We start from the raw sequence: 17,452 nt of genomic DNA on the forward strand, positions 1-17,452 counted from the left end.
TAATAATAATAATAATAATAATAATAATAATAATAATAATAATAATAATAATAGGTGCGTGCATGCTGGAAGCAGTAGCTGGCCTGCAGATCCTAACTTTTCCTTCAACTTCTGCCTTAACGCATTGAATCTGGAGCAAAGGGAAGGCCCTAGCTCAATGGCTGAGCACCTCTCTGGCATGCAGAAAGGCTCAGGTTCAACCCCTGGTGGCTCCTATTAGGGCAGGAAATTTTCTTGCCTGAATCTTTGGAAGGTCACTGCCAGTCCGTGTCAACAGTGCTAGGCTAGATGGACCCATGTGCTGACTAATTTGCTACAATGCATTGACGTCACATGAGCTATCCAGAGTGGAGAGGCTACAAAGCTGCTTCAAGGATTCCATCTTTCACACCCTCCTATTCGGAGACATCACTACATGTTGGGATTATGATTCTCACGAATGTGATGAATTGATATTTCAGATTTACAAATTATATCCTAGAAATTAATCTGTTTACCCCAGATGATTTATAGAATGAATTTGGAAGGACCTATCAATATGTTATTAACCTTATTTATTTATTTTGTAAAGAGATGACTGCAGGCACAAACACAGAGTGATTAAAGACAAAAGAAGCACTACTACACAAAACAAAACAAAACAAAACAAAACACAAAGCCCCCTCAACAAGCTTTTCTATAGCTGCTGGCAGGTTAACACAAACTATACCATCTTTTCCTAAACTGTTTGGCAAAACAGCGGGAGAGCAAAAACAGGGAAATGGCCAGCGGTTCAAATGCGGACAAACCACAATTCTTTTTTTCCAGGTCAAAATTAGAATCCAGATGTGTCAAAGTGGGGGTGCCTCAGATTGACAAGAGGAAAAACATAACAGTATTTACAGGAATTCTAGAGAAACCAGAAGAGAAAAAACTGTGTGGGAGGGATGCTTGTGCAGACAACACTACAAGCCATGGTGCCTTTTTTCCTGGTATATTCAGTATGTGATAGCTGTGAAAAAAGTGAACTCCATGCTCGACATAAGGGAAGGAATTGAACATAAAAATACCAATATCATGTAAATCTACAGTGCAACCACACTTGGAACATTCTGTACAGTTCGGGTCACCAAACCTAGGCAAAAGTACAGAAAAAGGCAACGAAGAGGATCAAGGGGCTGGGGCAGCTCCCTTATCAAGAAAGGTTACAACATCTGGAATTCTTAGCTTGGAAAAAGGATGAGCACTGGAGACATGACAGAGCTGTACTAAATTACTCACGGTGGGCAGAAAATGGATGGGGGATTTTTCCCCTTCTTCAGTACTAGAACCCAGGATCATCTCATGAACCTGGTTGGTGTGAGATTCAGGACAGATGAAATACTACCTATATAACACATAGGTAAACTACGCAGTTGAACAAGATGTAGAGATGGCCATGATTGTTTAAAAGGGGATTGGGCAAATTCCTGGAGAAGGAGAAGAGGTGGCCTGGCCCAGCTGGTGCCTAACAGGTGGCAAGCATGTGGATCTTTTGGGAGGCTCAGGGATGCCAGTAGATTAGTGAGCTTTGCCAGCTCGAGTATGGCACCTGCCCTGGTCCTCAATCAAGGCAGATCCCTATTGCAATGAGCCTTAATTATACCTAACATGGAATTCGCCTTTTTCACAGCAGCTGCACGCTGGGTCAGGATCTTCATCGAACTGCCCTGACCTCCAAGATCTCAGTCACTGGTGGCCCAGATCCCATCGACAGACACATGAAGTTGGGGCGTTTGTTGGTTCCAGGCTACCTCCAGCATCAGAGGAAGCATGCCTGTGCGTAGCACTTGCTGGGAAATACAGGCAGGGGGAGTTGCTGCACTCATGTCTCCTTGCAGCCTTCCAGCGTGCAGCGAGCTGGCTATTATAGGAACAAAAGTCTAAAAGAGAAGGACCTTTGGTCTCATCCAGCATGGCTGTTCTTATATTCTTATATAGCAATATCACAAGGAGATAATTCCACCGCTTCTCTGGATGTCTAATGAGATACAGGCACATGCTCAAGTTCTTGCCAGGAGACAGAGTAACGGAGGCAGTGAATATTCCAAGTGGTTGTGTGCGCATCAGCATTGAGTTTCCAGTTAATAAATGTCCATTCATAGCCGTTCCTAGTTTCAGCAGAAACCAAAAAATAATGGCCCCTTTCTTCTTTAAGACAGCATGCAAAGTCTGACATGCATTCCTTACCAGTGCATGCAGATTTTGACCTACATGCAGCTGCCCTGCTTAGAGGAAACAGTCCCTAGATCAGAGTTGGGACAGACCTCAACAACCTATTTCCTGATCCACAGAAGCAGGTAATAGCAGTTCTTCCTTGCTCACTGAGATCAGAAGCCCTGCTTATGAAAATGACCACTAAGCCATGGGTTGTGCCCCTAGGTAACTCCAAGGATGGAGGAGCTGGCTGGACTGTTGGCCAGCACTGCCAGGAGCTGAATCTTGACTACTCCTTGAGACACGCGGGCAGCGCAGAAGACAGGACTGTGGCCACGTCAGCAACCACCTGTGCTGTTCTCCTCCACATGGTCACCCAGCAAATCTCGCTGCAGACCAAGAGCTGGTACATGCCTGTACAGTTGCTGGAACCATTGGCTTGCAAAGATCTGCTCTCTGCAATGTAAAAATATACTCTGAGAGAATACTGAACCAAAACAATAAGGCAGCAGCTGTTTTCCATGGGAACGAATCCCAAAGGAATGCAATGGCTACGGCTCCCCCTCCCCAAGCTTAAACAGTGATGCGCAGCATGACAGGATGCGGTGGAGAGCTGCTTCTTATGTTTGCAAAGGCTCCTTTGTGACAGCTGGGTGAATACTGCAGCCGCTGCGAGCAACTGTTGGAACTGGGAGGGCAGAAATGTGGACTTGGAAAACAAAAAACAAAGACCCGAACATGCTGTTCCCATCCTGGTGGTTTCCCTCTGTACCATTACCGTACATACATTCAACACAGATGCTTATCATAATGATGGGCTTCCCTTTATAATCATCCAAGAGTCTCGCAACCTCTACAGTGTCTCTTTGTCAAGAGTCATGCAACACTTGAGCGAGATCATTCAGCAAAGATATCCAGTTTTGAGAAAAGGCTATACTGGCATGTGGATCTTAAAGAGTGCCCAAGTACCCACAGACTTTTGTTAGCATCTTGATCCTTCAGCTGCTCCTTTATATGCAGGAATTCCAATATCTTGAGCACTGACTGAAACCATGGCTGCAAACATGTTTAGGGGAAAGCCGTAACAATTAAGCAGCAGCAGCTAAGAAAACATTCAGTGCATTAAAAAAACAAAACAAAAAAGTACATCAATCATCTTAGCCATGAATTTAATCCCACAGATGAGCAGAAAACTGTAGCTCCCCTCCCATTTCTGCCTTGTTTCTCTCCTGCCCATTTTACCAGCCTTCAATTTTTTCAGCCTGATTTTCAGGCTGCACTTCTCTGGCATCTCCATTTCATAGCAGAATGCAATGTGAACAAACCAGTTTGTTCTGAGTATAGACATCATTACAAGCCATAGTTTGAATGAGACAGCCTTCATAAGCCAACAAAAAATGGCTCCTATTGGTGGTTTGTAGCATGTTAACAAACCGTAGTTTGCTTGCAAGGACGAGTTCAGTTGCAACAACAAGGCATATTTCAACAAACTACAAGAAAACAATGTGAAACAGACCAATGCAAGCAGTCAGCTTCTGGGGTTCACAATTCCTTGATGATGATGTTGATTTATTTCATTTCTAAACTGCTCCACAACCAAAGTTCTCTGGACAGTTAACAAAAGTCCATAAAATAGATAATCAAATTCAATAAATATATACAGTCAAAAATACATTAAAAGTTTAAAACAGCTAAAACCAAATAACAAAGAAAGAATAGTTAAAACATTTGGGATGGGCCCTGGGTATCCAGATAAGTCTTTAAAAGCCTCAGCATAGAAGGGCAACCTAACCTGGCAAAGATGACAAATTTGGTGCCAGTCGGGCCACAGTGGTGAGGCTGTTCCATAAGCGGGGGGCCGTCACAGAGAAAGCCCTCCCCTTGTTGCCACCTTGCACACTCCCCTCGGAGTAGGCACTTGGAGGAAGGGCCTTGAGGCTGAGTGTAGTGTCTGAGAAGACTGCAGCTGGGAGAGGTGTTCCGAGAGTTATCGTGGTTCTAAGCAGCCTTAGGCTTCATGGGTTAAAACCAGCACCTTGAATTGAGAGCAGAAGCACACAGGCAGCCAGTGGAAATGGACCAGAACTAGTCTTATGTGATGCCTCTCTAACATCATATGTAAACTATTTCACTTCATAGTATAATGGCAACGTATCTTCCAGTGACAACTTAGTAAACTGTCTAAAAGATGAACTGCTCACTAATCGAGCAGCACATTTGGCATGGGCCTTTTCAGGTTACTAACTGGACTAAATTTATTCCATAATTCTGCAATTCCACCATAGAAGATTAGGAGTGGATATCAGCTATGAAAGTCAACATACTCAGAATCTCAACTTAATAACAAGACAGTGGTGTTGGTAGGTGGTTCCTCTGACTGGAGAGAAGGTGCTCATCCCTTCCTGATGGGGATGCACTCCCACTGAAGGAGCAGGCCCCAGCTTGGCGGTGCTCCTTGATCCTCCTTTGTCACTTGATGTCCAGTTAGTTCTAAGTGGCATGGAGTGCATTCCACCAGCTTCAATCCTATTTGGGCGAGGATAGCCTGGCTTCTGCAATCTGTGCTCTAGTAACCTGCTAACTAGATTATTGCCAAGATTTCTACATGGGGCTGCCTTTGAAGACAGACTGGAAGCTGCAGCTTGTACAAATGGTGGCCAGACTGAAAACCAGGATCAGATGGTCCAAACATATAATTCCAGTTCTGTCCCATTTGCATTGGCTGCCAAGATCCTTCTGACCATGATTTAAGATGCTGGTTTTAGCATATAAAGTTCTACATGGTTTGCAACCACAATACGTGATGGAACACCTCTTCCATCCACAATGTACCTGGACATTACAGCCAACATCTGAGGATTTCCTCCAAATGTCAAAGGCAAGCTTGGCCAGTGGCAACAAGAAGGGCCTTCTCTGTGATAGCTCCCAAATTATGGAGTGATTTCCCCACCAAGGCCTGCCTGGCACCAACCATACTGTCTTTTTAGCTCCACATTAAGACTGACTTCTTGGCTGAGGCACGTACCAACTGCAAAGAACACAAGGGAGAGAGGCATATTGCCAGATAGCAGTATGGATTGGTTTTAGTTGTTAAAACGTGGTTTTAATTTTTGATTCTTTTATTTTATATTGTGCCATATTGTATTTGTTAACTGTTGTTCACTGCCCACAAAGCTTCAGCTATTGGGTGGTATATAAATAAAATAAATACTAATAGAAGAAGGCTTCTAGCTGTCAAGAAAGGCTTGGAAGCTTATCTGAATATACATATTCTATACTGAAGCGGTATAGAATTTGGCTTGTTATGGTGCATACTCTGGGAAGAAGGGGCAGACAGACAGAAAAGTAAACACTTGCTTGATAAACTGGCTGCACTTCTTGGTCCAGAATAAGCAAATGCACCACTAGATATGAAAGCATTTGCTTCACCTTTTTGGAAGCAAGCACTGATCAGCAAACTCAGAGAGACTTTTGCAACAGTTAGGATCGATGTCCTTGAAAGGCCGACCAAGAGAGCTTACCTCGTGCATCCAGGTGCTAAATGGCCTCTGCCAGGAGTCCTTTTTCTCCAAATGCATGTATGCATTGAACAGGATGAGATAGATGTAGCGTTCCAAGTACTGCAGGCTCCTCAGCTGCAATGTCTGCAAGTCCTTCTCCTCTTTAGCGGTCTTCCCCTGAAATTGAGGATTGTAACTTGAGTGCTGGTGTTGGCCAGCAGCGTTGCCCTGCAAGTCTCAAACTATGCAGGCTTCCTTGCATGTTATCAATGCAATATCAAAGGTATCTGCACAGAACTGTAACCACTAGAGCCTCTTCTGTATAAGGTCTCTGGTGGCAGGGCTACGTCCTGCGCACTGAGATTTGTACTGGAAGCTGCTGACCAAATGGGAGGAGCTCAAGTTGTAGAGCCTTTGTATTAAAAGTGGGAAGAGGCCATGGGCATGCTCTGCAGGAAAACACTTTTATCCATAAAACAAAACACTGATCAGAAGAGTAATCAAAAGTGTGAAGAGGAGCATAGCAATAAATGTCACATATAAAGTTGTGCTCTGAAGACGTAATGCACAAAACAAGAGCTTTGCTGCATCAGACCGATGGCTCATCTAGTCCTCGCACAGTGGCCAAACATCTGTCCATAGGATCCTACAAGCAGGAAATGAGCGCAACAGCTCCATGTTCCCATGTGCCACGTTCCCAACAACTGGTACATAGGCATACTGCCTCTGCTACTGGAACCCATCAGGACGAGTAGCCATCGACAGCCTTTTCCTCTATCGTTTGTCCAATCCCCTTTTCAAGCCAAAATGGTAGCTTTCACATCTTGGGGAAATAAATTTTATAATTTATCTATGTGCTATATAAAGAACTACTTCCTTTTATCTGTCCTGAATCTCCCACCAATTAGCTTCATGGGATGATGCTGGTTCCTAGACCTAAGGGGGGGGGGTCTCCCTTTCTGCTATCTCCTCACCGTGCATACATGTATCTTGTATCATGTCTCCTCTCACTCACCTTTCTTCTAAGCTAAACCACCTCAGCGGCTGTAACCTTTCCTCCCTCATAGGGGAGTTGTTTCAGCTCTTTGATCAGTTTAACTGCCCCTTTTCTGCACTTTGTCCATCTCTACAATATCCCTTTTAGGTGCAGCAACAGAACCGTATGCAAAAGTACAACCATCGATTTGTTTACATGCACCATGATGCTGGCAAGAGGCCTCACATGGAGTTTAGGACAGTGCTTTGTCGCAGCAGCTGCACCCTGGGATGGCATTTGCGTTGACCTGTTTACCACAGCCGCAAGATCCTTTTCTGGATCAGTGACTGCCAGATCAGATCTTTTGCTCCAACATGTACTTCTTTACGCTTGCTTGCAGCGAGCCACATTTCCCTTTCCGATGCCAAGTTGGAGAGGTAATCTCAGAGTTCTTCATAACCCCGTTCAGCTAACCACCCTAAATAGTTTGGCGTCATCAACAAACTTGGCCACTTCATTGCTCACTCCTATTTCCAAATACTTTATGAGTAAGTTGAAAACCACTGGTCCTGATATAGATTATTATGGGACACAAGTGTTTATATCCCTGCAGTGGGAGACATGACCATTCATTCCCACATACTGCTTTCTGCTCTTTAACTAGTTATTGATCCATTGGAGGATCGCCTCCAATCCGTCCATCACTGTTAAATTTGCTTCGGAAACTTTGATGAGGGTCATCGTCAAAACTTTTTGGAAGTCACAGTAAACAATACCTACTGGATCAACCCTGTCCACTTTCTTACTGACACTCTCAAAGAACTCTAAAAGTTAGTAAGACAAGCTCTACCTTTGTGGAAGCCATGTTGATTATTTTCAGCAGAATTAACTGCATGCTTGTCTATATGCTTACTAATAAAACTTTTAACCAATTCACCTGAAACAGACATCAAGCTAACCAGTCTGTAATTCCCTGGAGCCCCTTGGATCCCCTTTTAAGAACTGGTGTTACCCTACCCATTCTCCAATTTGCTTATATAGAGGCTGATCTTTGGGACATGTTATGTATTTTCTGGGAAAGACAATGGAAAGGCTCATAATAGGCAGAGATCTAGTAACCCTAGATAGGGAAGGGAGGTTGGCGGCCACGCAACACGGCTTCCGCAAAAACAGGTCCTGCCAGATAAACCTTGTGGAATTCTATGACAAGGTTTTGAGGTGGCTAGACAGAGGGGACGTGATGGATATGGTTTATGTGGATTTCAGCAAGGCCTTTAAGAGAGTGGTGCAGAGTGGTGGAAAAATTGAGGAGTTCTGGGATAGACCGATGCACTGTCCAATGGATTAGGGCATGGCTGACAGACCAAAAGCAGAGGGAACCATTAGTGGGGAATCATCGGGATGGCAGCCAGTGACAAACAGGGTCCCCAGGACTCTGTCCTAGGACTGATCTTTTCAATCTTTTCATCAATGACCCGGAAGAGGGAGTGACCAGTCTGCTGATCAAATTCACAGGTGATGGCTTCTAGATCAAGAGAGGTATTACTGCCAGTCTATACTACTCTGGTGTGCCTGCAACTGGAGTACTGTGCTCAGTTTTGGGCTCCACATTCCAGGAAGGATAAAGCCAGCTTGGAATCAGTGGCTAATCACAAGGATAGTGGCTGGATTGCAAGGGAAGCTGCAAGAGGTGAGACTGAGGGAGCTGGGTCTTTTCAGCCTTGAGAAGAGGAGACTGGGGGGATCTGTTGGCTGTGAGGGGATGTTACATGGAGATGGGTAGAGGCCTGTTCTCCCCTGCAGAGGAAGGCAGGACGCGCTCCAACGGAGCAAAGCTCAGGGAGCCAAGGTTCCATTTGGATGCCAGGAAGCACTTCCTGACAGTTAGGACCCCGAGGGTGTGGAATGGGCTTCCACGGGAGGTCGTTGAGGCCCCATCGGTGAGGGTGTTCAAGGACAGGCTGGACATGCACATGGTAGGCAAGTCATGAACAGAGCCGGCTGCAGCCAGGGGTCAGACTAGATGGCTGAAGAGACCCCTTCTGACACACTCTATTTTCTATACTTCTATATTTTTGTAAGAAAGTCAGCAGTTTTATATTTGAGTTCCTTAAGAACTCTAGGATGGAAACTGTCTGGGCCTGATGATTAATTCACTTTCCATTTGACTACGTCTTTTTTCTCACAACTATTTGTCTCAGTTCCTTGGATAATTCTTCCTGAAAACATCAGTATCTGTCCTGTATCTTCTGCCATAAAGACAGATTAAAAGAATTTGTTCAGCTTCTCTTCTTATCCTCCTTTAGCACTCCTTGAAGTCCATTATCCTCCAATGGTCCAGCTACCTCTCTAGCTGGCTCCTTCCTTCTGATACATTTAAAGGATTCTGCATGGTTGGTCTTGACATGGATGGCAATACACTCTTCAAAATGATTTTTAACGCATCGCTTATCATTTGCTCATATCTCCCTTGTGCACACTTGTGCTCACATTTGTTTTCCTCCTTCAGGCAATTCTGCACGAGTCAAAAGAGCCCTCTTTCAGGCAGAACTGCACAAGAAACATTTGTTTGCTTGGATATCGTCATTCCTGAAACGCAAACTGAAAGCTGCACCCCATGGACTAGGCCAGGGTTTCCTTAGAAGGAAGCTGGATTCAGCCTCTCTAAAACTTGCCACCCAAAAGTCTGTTTCACATCATTTCAGGAATAGGATGGCCCTGCCAATACAGTTATTTTTAGTCAGAGCTAATTGTTGCCACTTTAGATCCCCAAGGAATGCTTAGACCTCTTTTGAGAAAGCAGCAGACAGACTCAATATGGTTGGCCTCCATGCATGAAACGTAAGTTGGAAAGGCTCACTGCATGCACTGGTATCACAGAATGGGATTACTTATGAACAAAGATTTATCAATAACTACCTCCCAAAACTCTCTCTCTAATCTTGGATTGATAGCTCCTCTATCCGAACAAGCTACCTGTATTAAAAAGTGATTTACCAGACTTCTCTGTGTAGAAATGGTCCCAATCCAGAATAATGGCCTGATTTTCTGAGGCATCTCCATGCCAGAATTATACCTGGAAGCTACTGAAGGGAACCATTCCTGCAATTAGGGTGATCTTGCAAGAGTCCTCCCCCACCCCACCTCACCCCCCAGCGTGCGTGTGCACACACACACACAGCCTGTAGGATTTTGGAATCCTTTCACACACTGTACGAAAATATCCCTTGAAGCTGCCTCCAGTAGTCAACTTGGAACAGGGGTGCAAAGATCAGAACTGGGGTGCTAATCCTCAGCCTCAGAAGGTTGGGGTACCAATTGGCCCTGCCACCATTCTCCCAATTGCACATCAGTTGGCCATTTCCCAGCTTTTCTGAAGTGCTTTCCACATTTAAAAGCCTGAAATACCTCAATGAAGGCTTAGTTATGAGCAGGAAGTACTTTAAGCTAAGATATGCTGTTACTTTGGGGAAGGGAGATTACCTTTACTCTGATTGCATTTGGCCCTAACTCTGGTCCCGAGTGTGGCCCCAAGAGCATTCTGCAGTGGAATCTGTCTTGTGGGCTGAAAGACACCCTGACTCAGAATTAAGCACATCTTGTGCTGGGAGAACTAACAGCTCCTGGACAGTGGCTAAAAGAACACATTTAAACTTGGCAATTCAGGCTCTCATTAAACTGTGGCATATGCTAAAGCACTCCTCATTTAAACTGAGAAGACCCCCAAAATAGAAAAAAATATTGTTGTGTTTACCTACTTGCATATACACAATCGCAATGCAAAAGAAAAAAAAGGGCTAGGAATAGGCTCTCTCTGAGATTTCAGGCTATAAACTGTACCATTGTTTTATATAGCACTTCTATTTCTGAAAGTCTGTAGCAACCAAGAATTATCCCCCTCCTATCTCCTGTCCCTACCTTGACCTCAGTTGAGTCATGACCACACAGGAGCAGTCACTGATATAGACATTTTGAGGTGTATTTGGGTCTTTCTTCATAGTTTCTGGCTGAAGGCTAGCAGGCACCATCCTCCAGTTCAAGCTGATCTCAAAGTAACCATTTCGCTATAAGTAGAAATTAGTAGTTAACGTTTTATAGAACAGAAACACCACAAAAACAGGGAGAGGAAGAACCTGAGGGCTTGAGAAAACTAGCATAGCAAGCCTGCAATCCTGGTATACACACTTCCCTGGGAGTGTGTACTATTTAACTCAGTGAGGCTTACTTTTGAGTGAACATGGATAATATTGAGCCACTGAACACGTTTAAAAAGTCAGTAGACATCTGCTACAAATTTCTGTTTGCGATCTGTTTTGTAATGACATAAAGGTCTCAAAAGCAGTAGAAAGCAACTCCATTCTCCAAAATCTAATACTGGTTACACACATTCTCCAGCTCTAAATTAAAATAGTGTCCTTTTAAAGCACTGTTTTCCATACTTCTAATGAGCAAAGATTCATGGTTTCCCAAATTAAAAGTGGAGACCCACAGTATTACCCTGGATTAAAATTAAAAGTATTACTCTAACACATACTTTTAGTGTGTGTCAGAGTAAGGACTATCCACTCCAAGGAACTCACTCCTTCAGGTGACAGTAATTCTGAGTTTCTGTGGAACAGTCCAATCTGACACAGCAAGAATTGCTCATCTATCAGCAGATGACTTGAATGTAGCAAGGCCAGAACAATAAGGCTGCAATGCTGCATCCCTTAAGCTGGGGGTGAAGTTCCATTCATTTCATTTGGGACTTACATTTGAGCAAGCTTTTGTAGCAGTGTGTGCAGAACTGCAGCAAGCAACCTACTCTCAGTGAGTAGTTTGGATTTATGAGCCTTCACATGCTTGGAGTTATAACCCCCCAGATGTTGGACTCCAACTCCTATCAGACACAACTGGCATGGTCAATAATGAGTGATTATGGGAGTTGTAGTCTAACCCCCCCCCACCCCAGTTATTACCAACTCCTCACTAAAAAGCAAAAAATATGACATTAAGGACACAATCCTATGCAATTTAGACAGAAAAAATTCTACAAACCCTAGCTTCTCTGGAATAAAATTAGGGCCCAAGGGTAGTCTGGGCACACAGGACTGTGTGAATCCAATTCCAAGTGCACACTAAGAATGAAGCAGCTTCCAATCATGGTTCATGGACACTCTCCCCCTACCTGGTGCCCCCTTGCTCTGTCGGACTGCATGTCCCAGCAGGGCAATATTTATTTACTGTGGTCCCTCGGCTCACGAATGCCTCAGTTCATGACCAAATCAGGTCGCGAACAGAAATTTTGGCAAAATTTTGCCTCAGGTCGCGAACTCTGCATCGGGTGATGGCGCCGGTCTTCCCTGCATGATCGTGCTTCGGGGGAGTGGGGAGATGGCCACAACTGCGGTCGCGCTCGTGCAGGGAAGACAGCGCGATTGTGCTTGGGTTGGGGGAGATGGCTGCGATCGCACCCATCTTCCCTGCATGAATGCGCCCACAATCGCAGCCATCTCCCCCCCTTGAGCATGATCGCTATCACACAATTATCGTTTGGACTCTCCCTCCAAACAATAACCTCCCCCCACCTAGGTTAGTGTTCTCTACTGTACTGTACAGTACTTTGTCACTTTGTTGTTCTTTGTCACTTTGTTTCAAATTTTTGAAAAAAGGTTACAGAATGGATTGCCCTTATTTACATTGAACCTTATGGGGAAATGTGACTTGGGTCCTGACCAATTTGGGTCATGACCAGAGTCCTGGAACGGATTAAGTTTGTGAGCCAAGGCACCACTGTATTTATTTATCTATCTGACTGGGATGGTGTAACGTGCTGTCCTGCAACAGCAGGGGGTTGGACTCGATGCCCTTCATCAAGACATCTCTACTATTCTATGATTCTATTATTTATTTATTTAAAGTTTTTCTATGCTGTCCTATACTAAAGTCTCTGGACAGCTTACAAAAAACAAAACAACCACATACAACACACAACGAACTGCAGCAACACGCAACACACTGCATCTAGAAAACACCAGGTTGAAGAAGGCTGCTCTGTGGCAAAAGCCAGAACAGCGTAGTCTTCAAATGTTGGCCTACACCTGGACAAACCTCTACTTGGCCGCAAAGCTTGCTGGGTAACTTAGGGCCAGCCACCATCCCTCAGTCTAACCTAAGGTGGTTGTACAGATCAAATGATGGGGTGAAGAACATGTATACTGTCTAGAGTAAAAGAAATACATAAAGGTAATAAATACATACGCAAAGTGGGCATTGTGTGTGTATGTGTAGAGGCCTCAACTGCCAATCCATTTAGCATGCCACTCGTTCGATTCAGCCGAATTTAGGCACACTCTGGCTTAAGAATGGCTCTCATCTAAACCATTTCAGTAAACATTTTACAACATGCCACTATCTGCATTTTTAAGCAGCCACTTTCTTTAGATCACAAATAATAAGTAGACAGGAAAATAAATGTGTAGCCCAATATTATCCAGGAAGTTGTAGGTTTTGAATGGCAATAAACTGGCCAATTTTAGACTCAGACTCTGCACAGCTGGAAAGCAGGGCAGCTGACAGCTACCCAAACTGGTAATAACCCAAACATTCCAAGAGGCATTTTGTTCTAATTAAACTCACATGCAACATATGTAATTTTTTAGAATATTGACGTTCAACTGCAGCATGACCATGCAACCAATTCAAGCACCACACAGTAGAAATACTCTGTGATCTTTTCCTGAAAAATTAATGGGCCTGTGGGATAGCTGCCCAAATATTACAATAAAGAATCAGAGGGACCTAAAAATCATTTGTAGCAACCTGATCTCACTGTCTTTTTCACCATTTCACGCATCCGCCATCTCCTTCCTCCACTGTGGTATCCATTTGCAGGAGCCCTGTCTGGCTTTTTAATCATCCATTTCACCAGGCTTGTAAATAGCCACTTGCCTGTGGCAAGAAATGCTTTCAGGCAATCACGCAATGCTTTTAGAAAATCCTTCGTCTCAACCCAATGAACAGCTTCTTCCCCACATGCTTAAAAACTCCAGATGTGGGAATGGAGTTCATATTTTCTCTGCCACCCCCATATTTTTAAATAGAAGTATAGATTCAACCGCAGCCTATTTACTCAAAGCAAACTCCACTGAATTCAATGGGGATAAAGATGGAAGGAAGTAGGAATACAAGAGCAACTCTACAGGGACATGTGTTTTTAAATCGGACATCCAGCATATCAGTAGGAACCATCTTATTTGACATTCACAGTACTGTATACTTTTAGTTACAGAACCAATTTGATTTGCATTCCTGTTAAAAGAAAGCCATGTCAGAAAAATGCAACAGTTATGCAACTGTTCCAATTCCACTGCAGACTTTTCAAAGGAAGCATAGAGAGAAGTTCACGCCAAAGCTTTCAAAGCAAAAAGCTTTGCGTTTTTGGTCCAAAGCAGGTTCTACTGAAAACTGGAAGGACTTGGAATTGGTTCATGCATGAGCATAGAGTGCCTGAATTAATTACAATACAAAAAACTAGTGGTACTGAAGTGTGGAGATGACATTTGATGAGCAGCCTTCAAGGTGGGGTGAATGAGATCGGTGATGACAAATCATCACTTGATATGCAGTCATCCAGTGATGACCATTGCATGTACAAGCAACGCCCTGCTTCCACAGGCATGTGCTTAGTTAGCTTCTAAGGGATCCCAGGGCAAACTCTCTGATTCACCCATAAGCACATGTTATAGGATAGGTGACTGGAATTCAGACCTTGGAAGGACTCACTGGAGGAGACCCTGATGCTGGGAACAATAGATGGCAAAAGAAGAAGGGGACGGCAGAGGATGAGGTGGCTAGATGGAGTCACTGAAGCAGTTGGTGTGAGCTTGAGTGGACTCCGGGGTTGGTGGAGGATAGGAGAGTCTGGGGGAATGTTGTCCATGGGGTTGCGATGGGTCGGACGTGACTTCGCAACTAGCAAAGCATAGCATAATGGGTAATTTGCAACTAACTAATGACTTTGCAACTAACAACAACTATCAAACAGCACAGTGAGTCAGCTTGCACGTCAGCCCCACATGGTAGTGAAAACTTCACCAGTGTTTGAAGAATTAGCATTCTAGTCGATGCCCCTGGCAAAACCAAATATCAAAAAGTCAGGAATGTGCATTACCTTATGGTGAAATGAAGTGAGGAATGTGCATTTGTATTACCTTCAGATAAAATGAAGAAAGTATGCCAAACTGACAAAAGGAACAACCTGTATAAGATCTAGCTTCCTTTTATTTTATTTATTTGGGTATTTTTACTCAGTCCAATACCTTGTGGGTCTCTTCCATATAGCTTTTGTGTAGCCTGAAGTGCCTGATCCTGCCTAATCTTGGAAGCTAAGCAGGATCAGGCCTGGCTGAAATCTGGATGGGTGACTTAAAGGTTGTGAACTGTCCAGAAAGCTTTAGCGATGGGCAGTATAGAAATGTAATATAATGCTATTCATCATCATCATCTATTTAAACACAGGTATTAAAAGGCTTGAAAGAAATTTAGCCTCAGATCATATTTATATGACAATTCACATCATTCTGAAGTTGCTCTAGTCACTTGTGGCAATACATCAGATGCACAACCTGCCAGAAAGCTCTTGAAATGTCAGCCAGATTAGAAGTCCAAACTGACTGATTATTTGTGTAGGTGGCGCTGGCTTGAGGTTTAGGCACCACCTTCTTTGAATGAAAACAGTCTCCTTCTCTGCTCTTGCTTCCCCTTATTTCCCCATGCTCCAGGTCCTTGTTTCCAAGAAACCCCAGCACACAGAACCATCCTCATTTCCCTTCAGGTTTCACAATTACATTATTAATGCTAGAAAAGTGCAACTTCATCAACTGGGTACAAAAAGAAATCCAAAGAAATCTCATCATAATTTTATGGGTGAAGAGTCCGAACTGTTTTTTTTCTAGCTATAGCATGTTTGCGCTGGTAAATCACATGTGGACTGGAATATTTCCACAAATAAATCATTTTATTTATTTTTTAAATCCTGCTTCTGTTTGGTAGTTCTACTTCAGCTATAGCTTATAAAACAACACAAGCATTTTAAAAACAAAACTAGAAAGGCAACATTATTGTTTTAATAATCATTATAGGGTCCAAATTAATTTTTCCTGAGCATTTGAAATAGTGGCTGCCATTAACCTGCATTAGGATTTAAATGCCTACATGTACATTCATGCACACACACACAATTTCTTTCCAAGAATATATATTACTGCTTGCACACCTGTGGCAGTATGTTCTTAGCCACATCCCTCCCAGACCGAAGAATTCTACAAACTTTAAATTCTTCCCTACTTCCTTAGCAACTGCATCCATACAGCCTATAGACAAAATCTTCTAAGAACACACCCATCCCTTCAAAAGGAACCAGCAACAAGGCATAATTTCATTCTCATTCCAATCTCTCCTTGGCTCTTATTTCTACAATTTATGAAAATACAAAACTACTCTCCCAATAAACAAATGAAGAGGAAAGAATATAGGCTAGAACTTGCCCTCCTTTGTTCAGAGCTAATAAAATAGGTTACCTTCTCAAATTCTAGAAATCACAAGGAGATGTCCTACAATATAAGACTGAAGTCCAGATTTTCTCCTACTAAAATTAAGGGAGTTATGTCCATCTTGATATTAAAATACATTTCATTTTAATTTCTTAAGTATTACTTCTTAATCTCATGTCACATCTACAGCAGTTACAGTTATTGTAAACTCCAATTTTCAGCATAAAATATTCAGGTTGCAGAGACTATACCACTGCAGCTGTTGTTAGTAAATTGTTCCATCTATATAACTGAGGAAGAAAACCAGGAACCAAGTGGAATTTCATAACACAAACCATTGTTCTGAATTTTGTTTTCCAGTATGTTTTGGCCAAAGAGCATTCCCACCAAATCCCTACTATTTGCAACTTATTGCTAGTGCTGCAGTTAAGAAAAGGACATAGCAGTTGTTTTAACACTTTTATTAAGAAATGGACATGGCCTCTTAAGTGTTGAGGGTGGAGCATAAAGCAGGGAAGGGTTAGGGCCCTGTTATACCAGGTTATGTGGCATCCCTGAATCCTGATGCTTCTTGCTTCCATGTAAGTTTCTCCTGTATCACCTAGGAGTTTGTAAGTAAGGGTTTGGGTATAATTACAAAACAGGGTAAGACAGGAATGGAGAATCTCCAGTCCAGGGAATTGTCTTAAACCCCCACCCTGGAAGAACCCCCACTCCCAGAAAAATTTGTCCTGTTACTCCTGTCTCATAAGATTTCTCCGTATCCTGCTGCTCCAGGCAGGAAGTGACATGTAGGGGAATGCTTGCTGCTACTATCTGAATCAAGATTTCCTATTCTTATTGCAGGCATGAATGTAATGCAACATCATAATATATTCTAACCGCTTGGAAATATTCCTTAAATATAAAAGCTATTTTTGCAGCATTTTGCTAAGGACCATTTCACATACCACAGGGTGGCAAGCCTGAGCTTGCCATTAAGTGCACACTCAAGAATCTTCAGCCAATTCTTGCTCTCCAATCTATTTTAATTTTCATCTTTCTTTCCTTTATTTATTCACTATATTTATTTCCTGCCTTTTTTTTCTTTTCAAAGAACTCAGGGCAGCTTGTATCGTTAACCTCCTCCTCTCAGATCTTATCCTCACAACAACAGCCCTTGTGAGGTAGGTTGGGATGGGAGTGTTTGACTAGCCCAGAGTCTACCAGTTGGCTCTGTGGGAACTAGAACTCAGAGTCCCAGTTCCATGCTCTTAACCACTGCACCA

At 43.2% G+C, this 17,452-nt stretch overlaps 1 protein-coding gene across 1 annotated transcript in view; it reads right to left on the reverse strand.

Annotated features, from left to right (window-relative positions):
- LOC123018429 (paladin-like) overlaps nt 1-17,452 on the reverse strand; it is a 77,551-nt gene that overhangs the window by 16,982 nt on the left and 43,117 nt on the right. Inside the window, exon 12 of the mRNA XM_044420509.1 lies at nt 5,697-5,852. Coding sequence (XP_044276444.1) covers nt 5,697-5,852 — 156 coding nt within the window. The remainder of the gene's footprint in view (nt 1-5,696; nt 5,853-17,452) is intronic.

The sequence above is a fragment of the Varanus komodoensis genome, unplaced genomic scaffold (genome assembly GCF_004798865.1).
Source record: "Varanus komodoensis strain SLA01 unplaced genomic scaffold, ASM479886v1 scaffold11, whole genome shotgun sequence".
NCBI classification, from domain to species: Eukaryota; Metazoa; Chordata; class Lepidosauria; order Squamata; family Varanidae; genus Varanus; species Varanus komodoensis.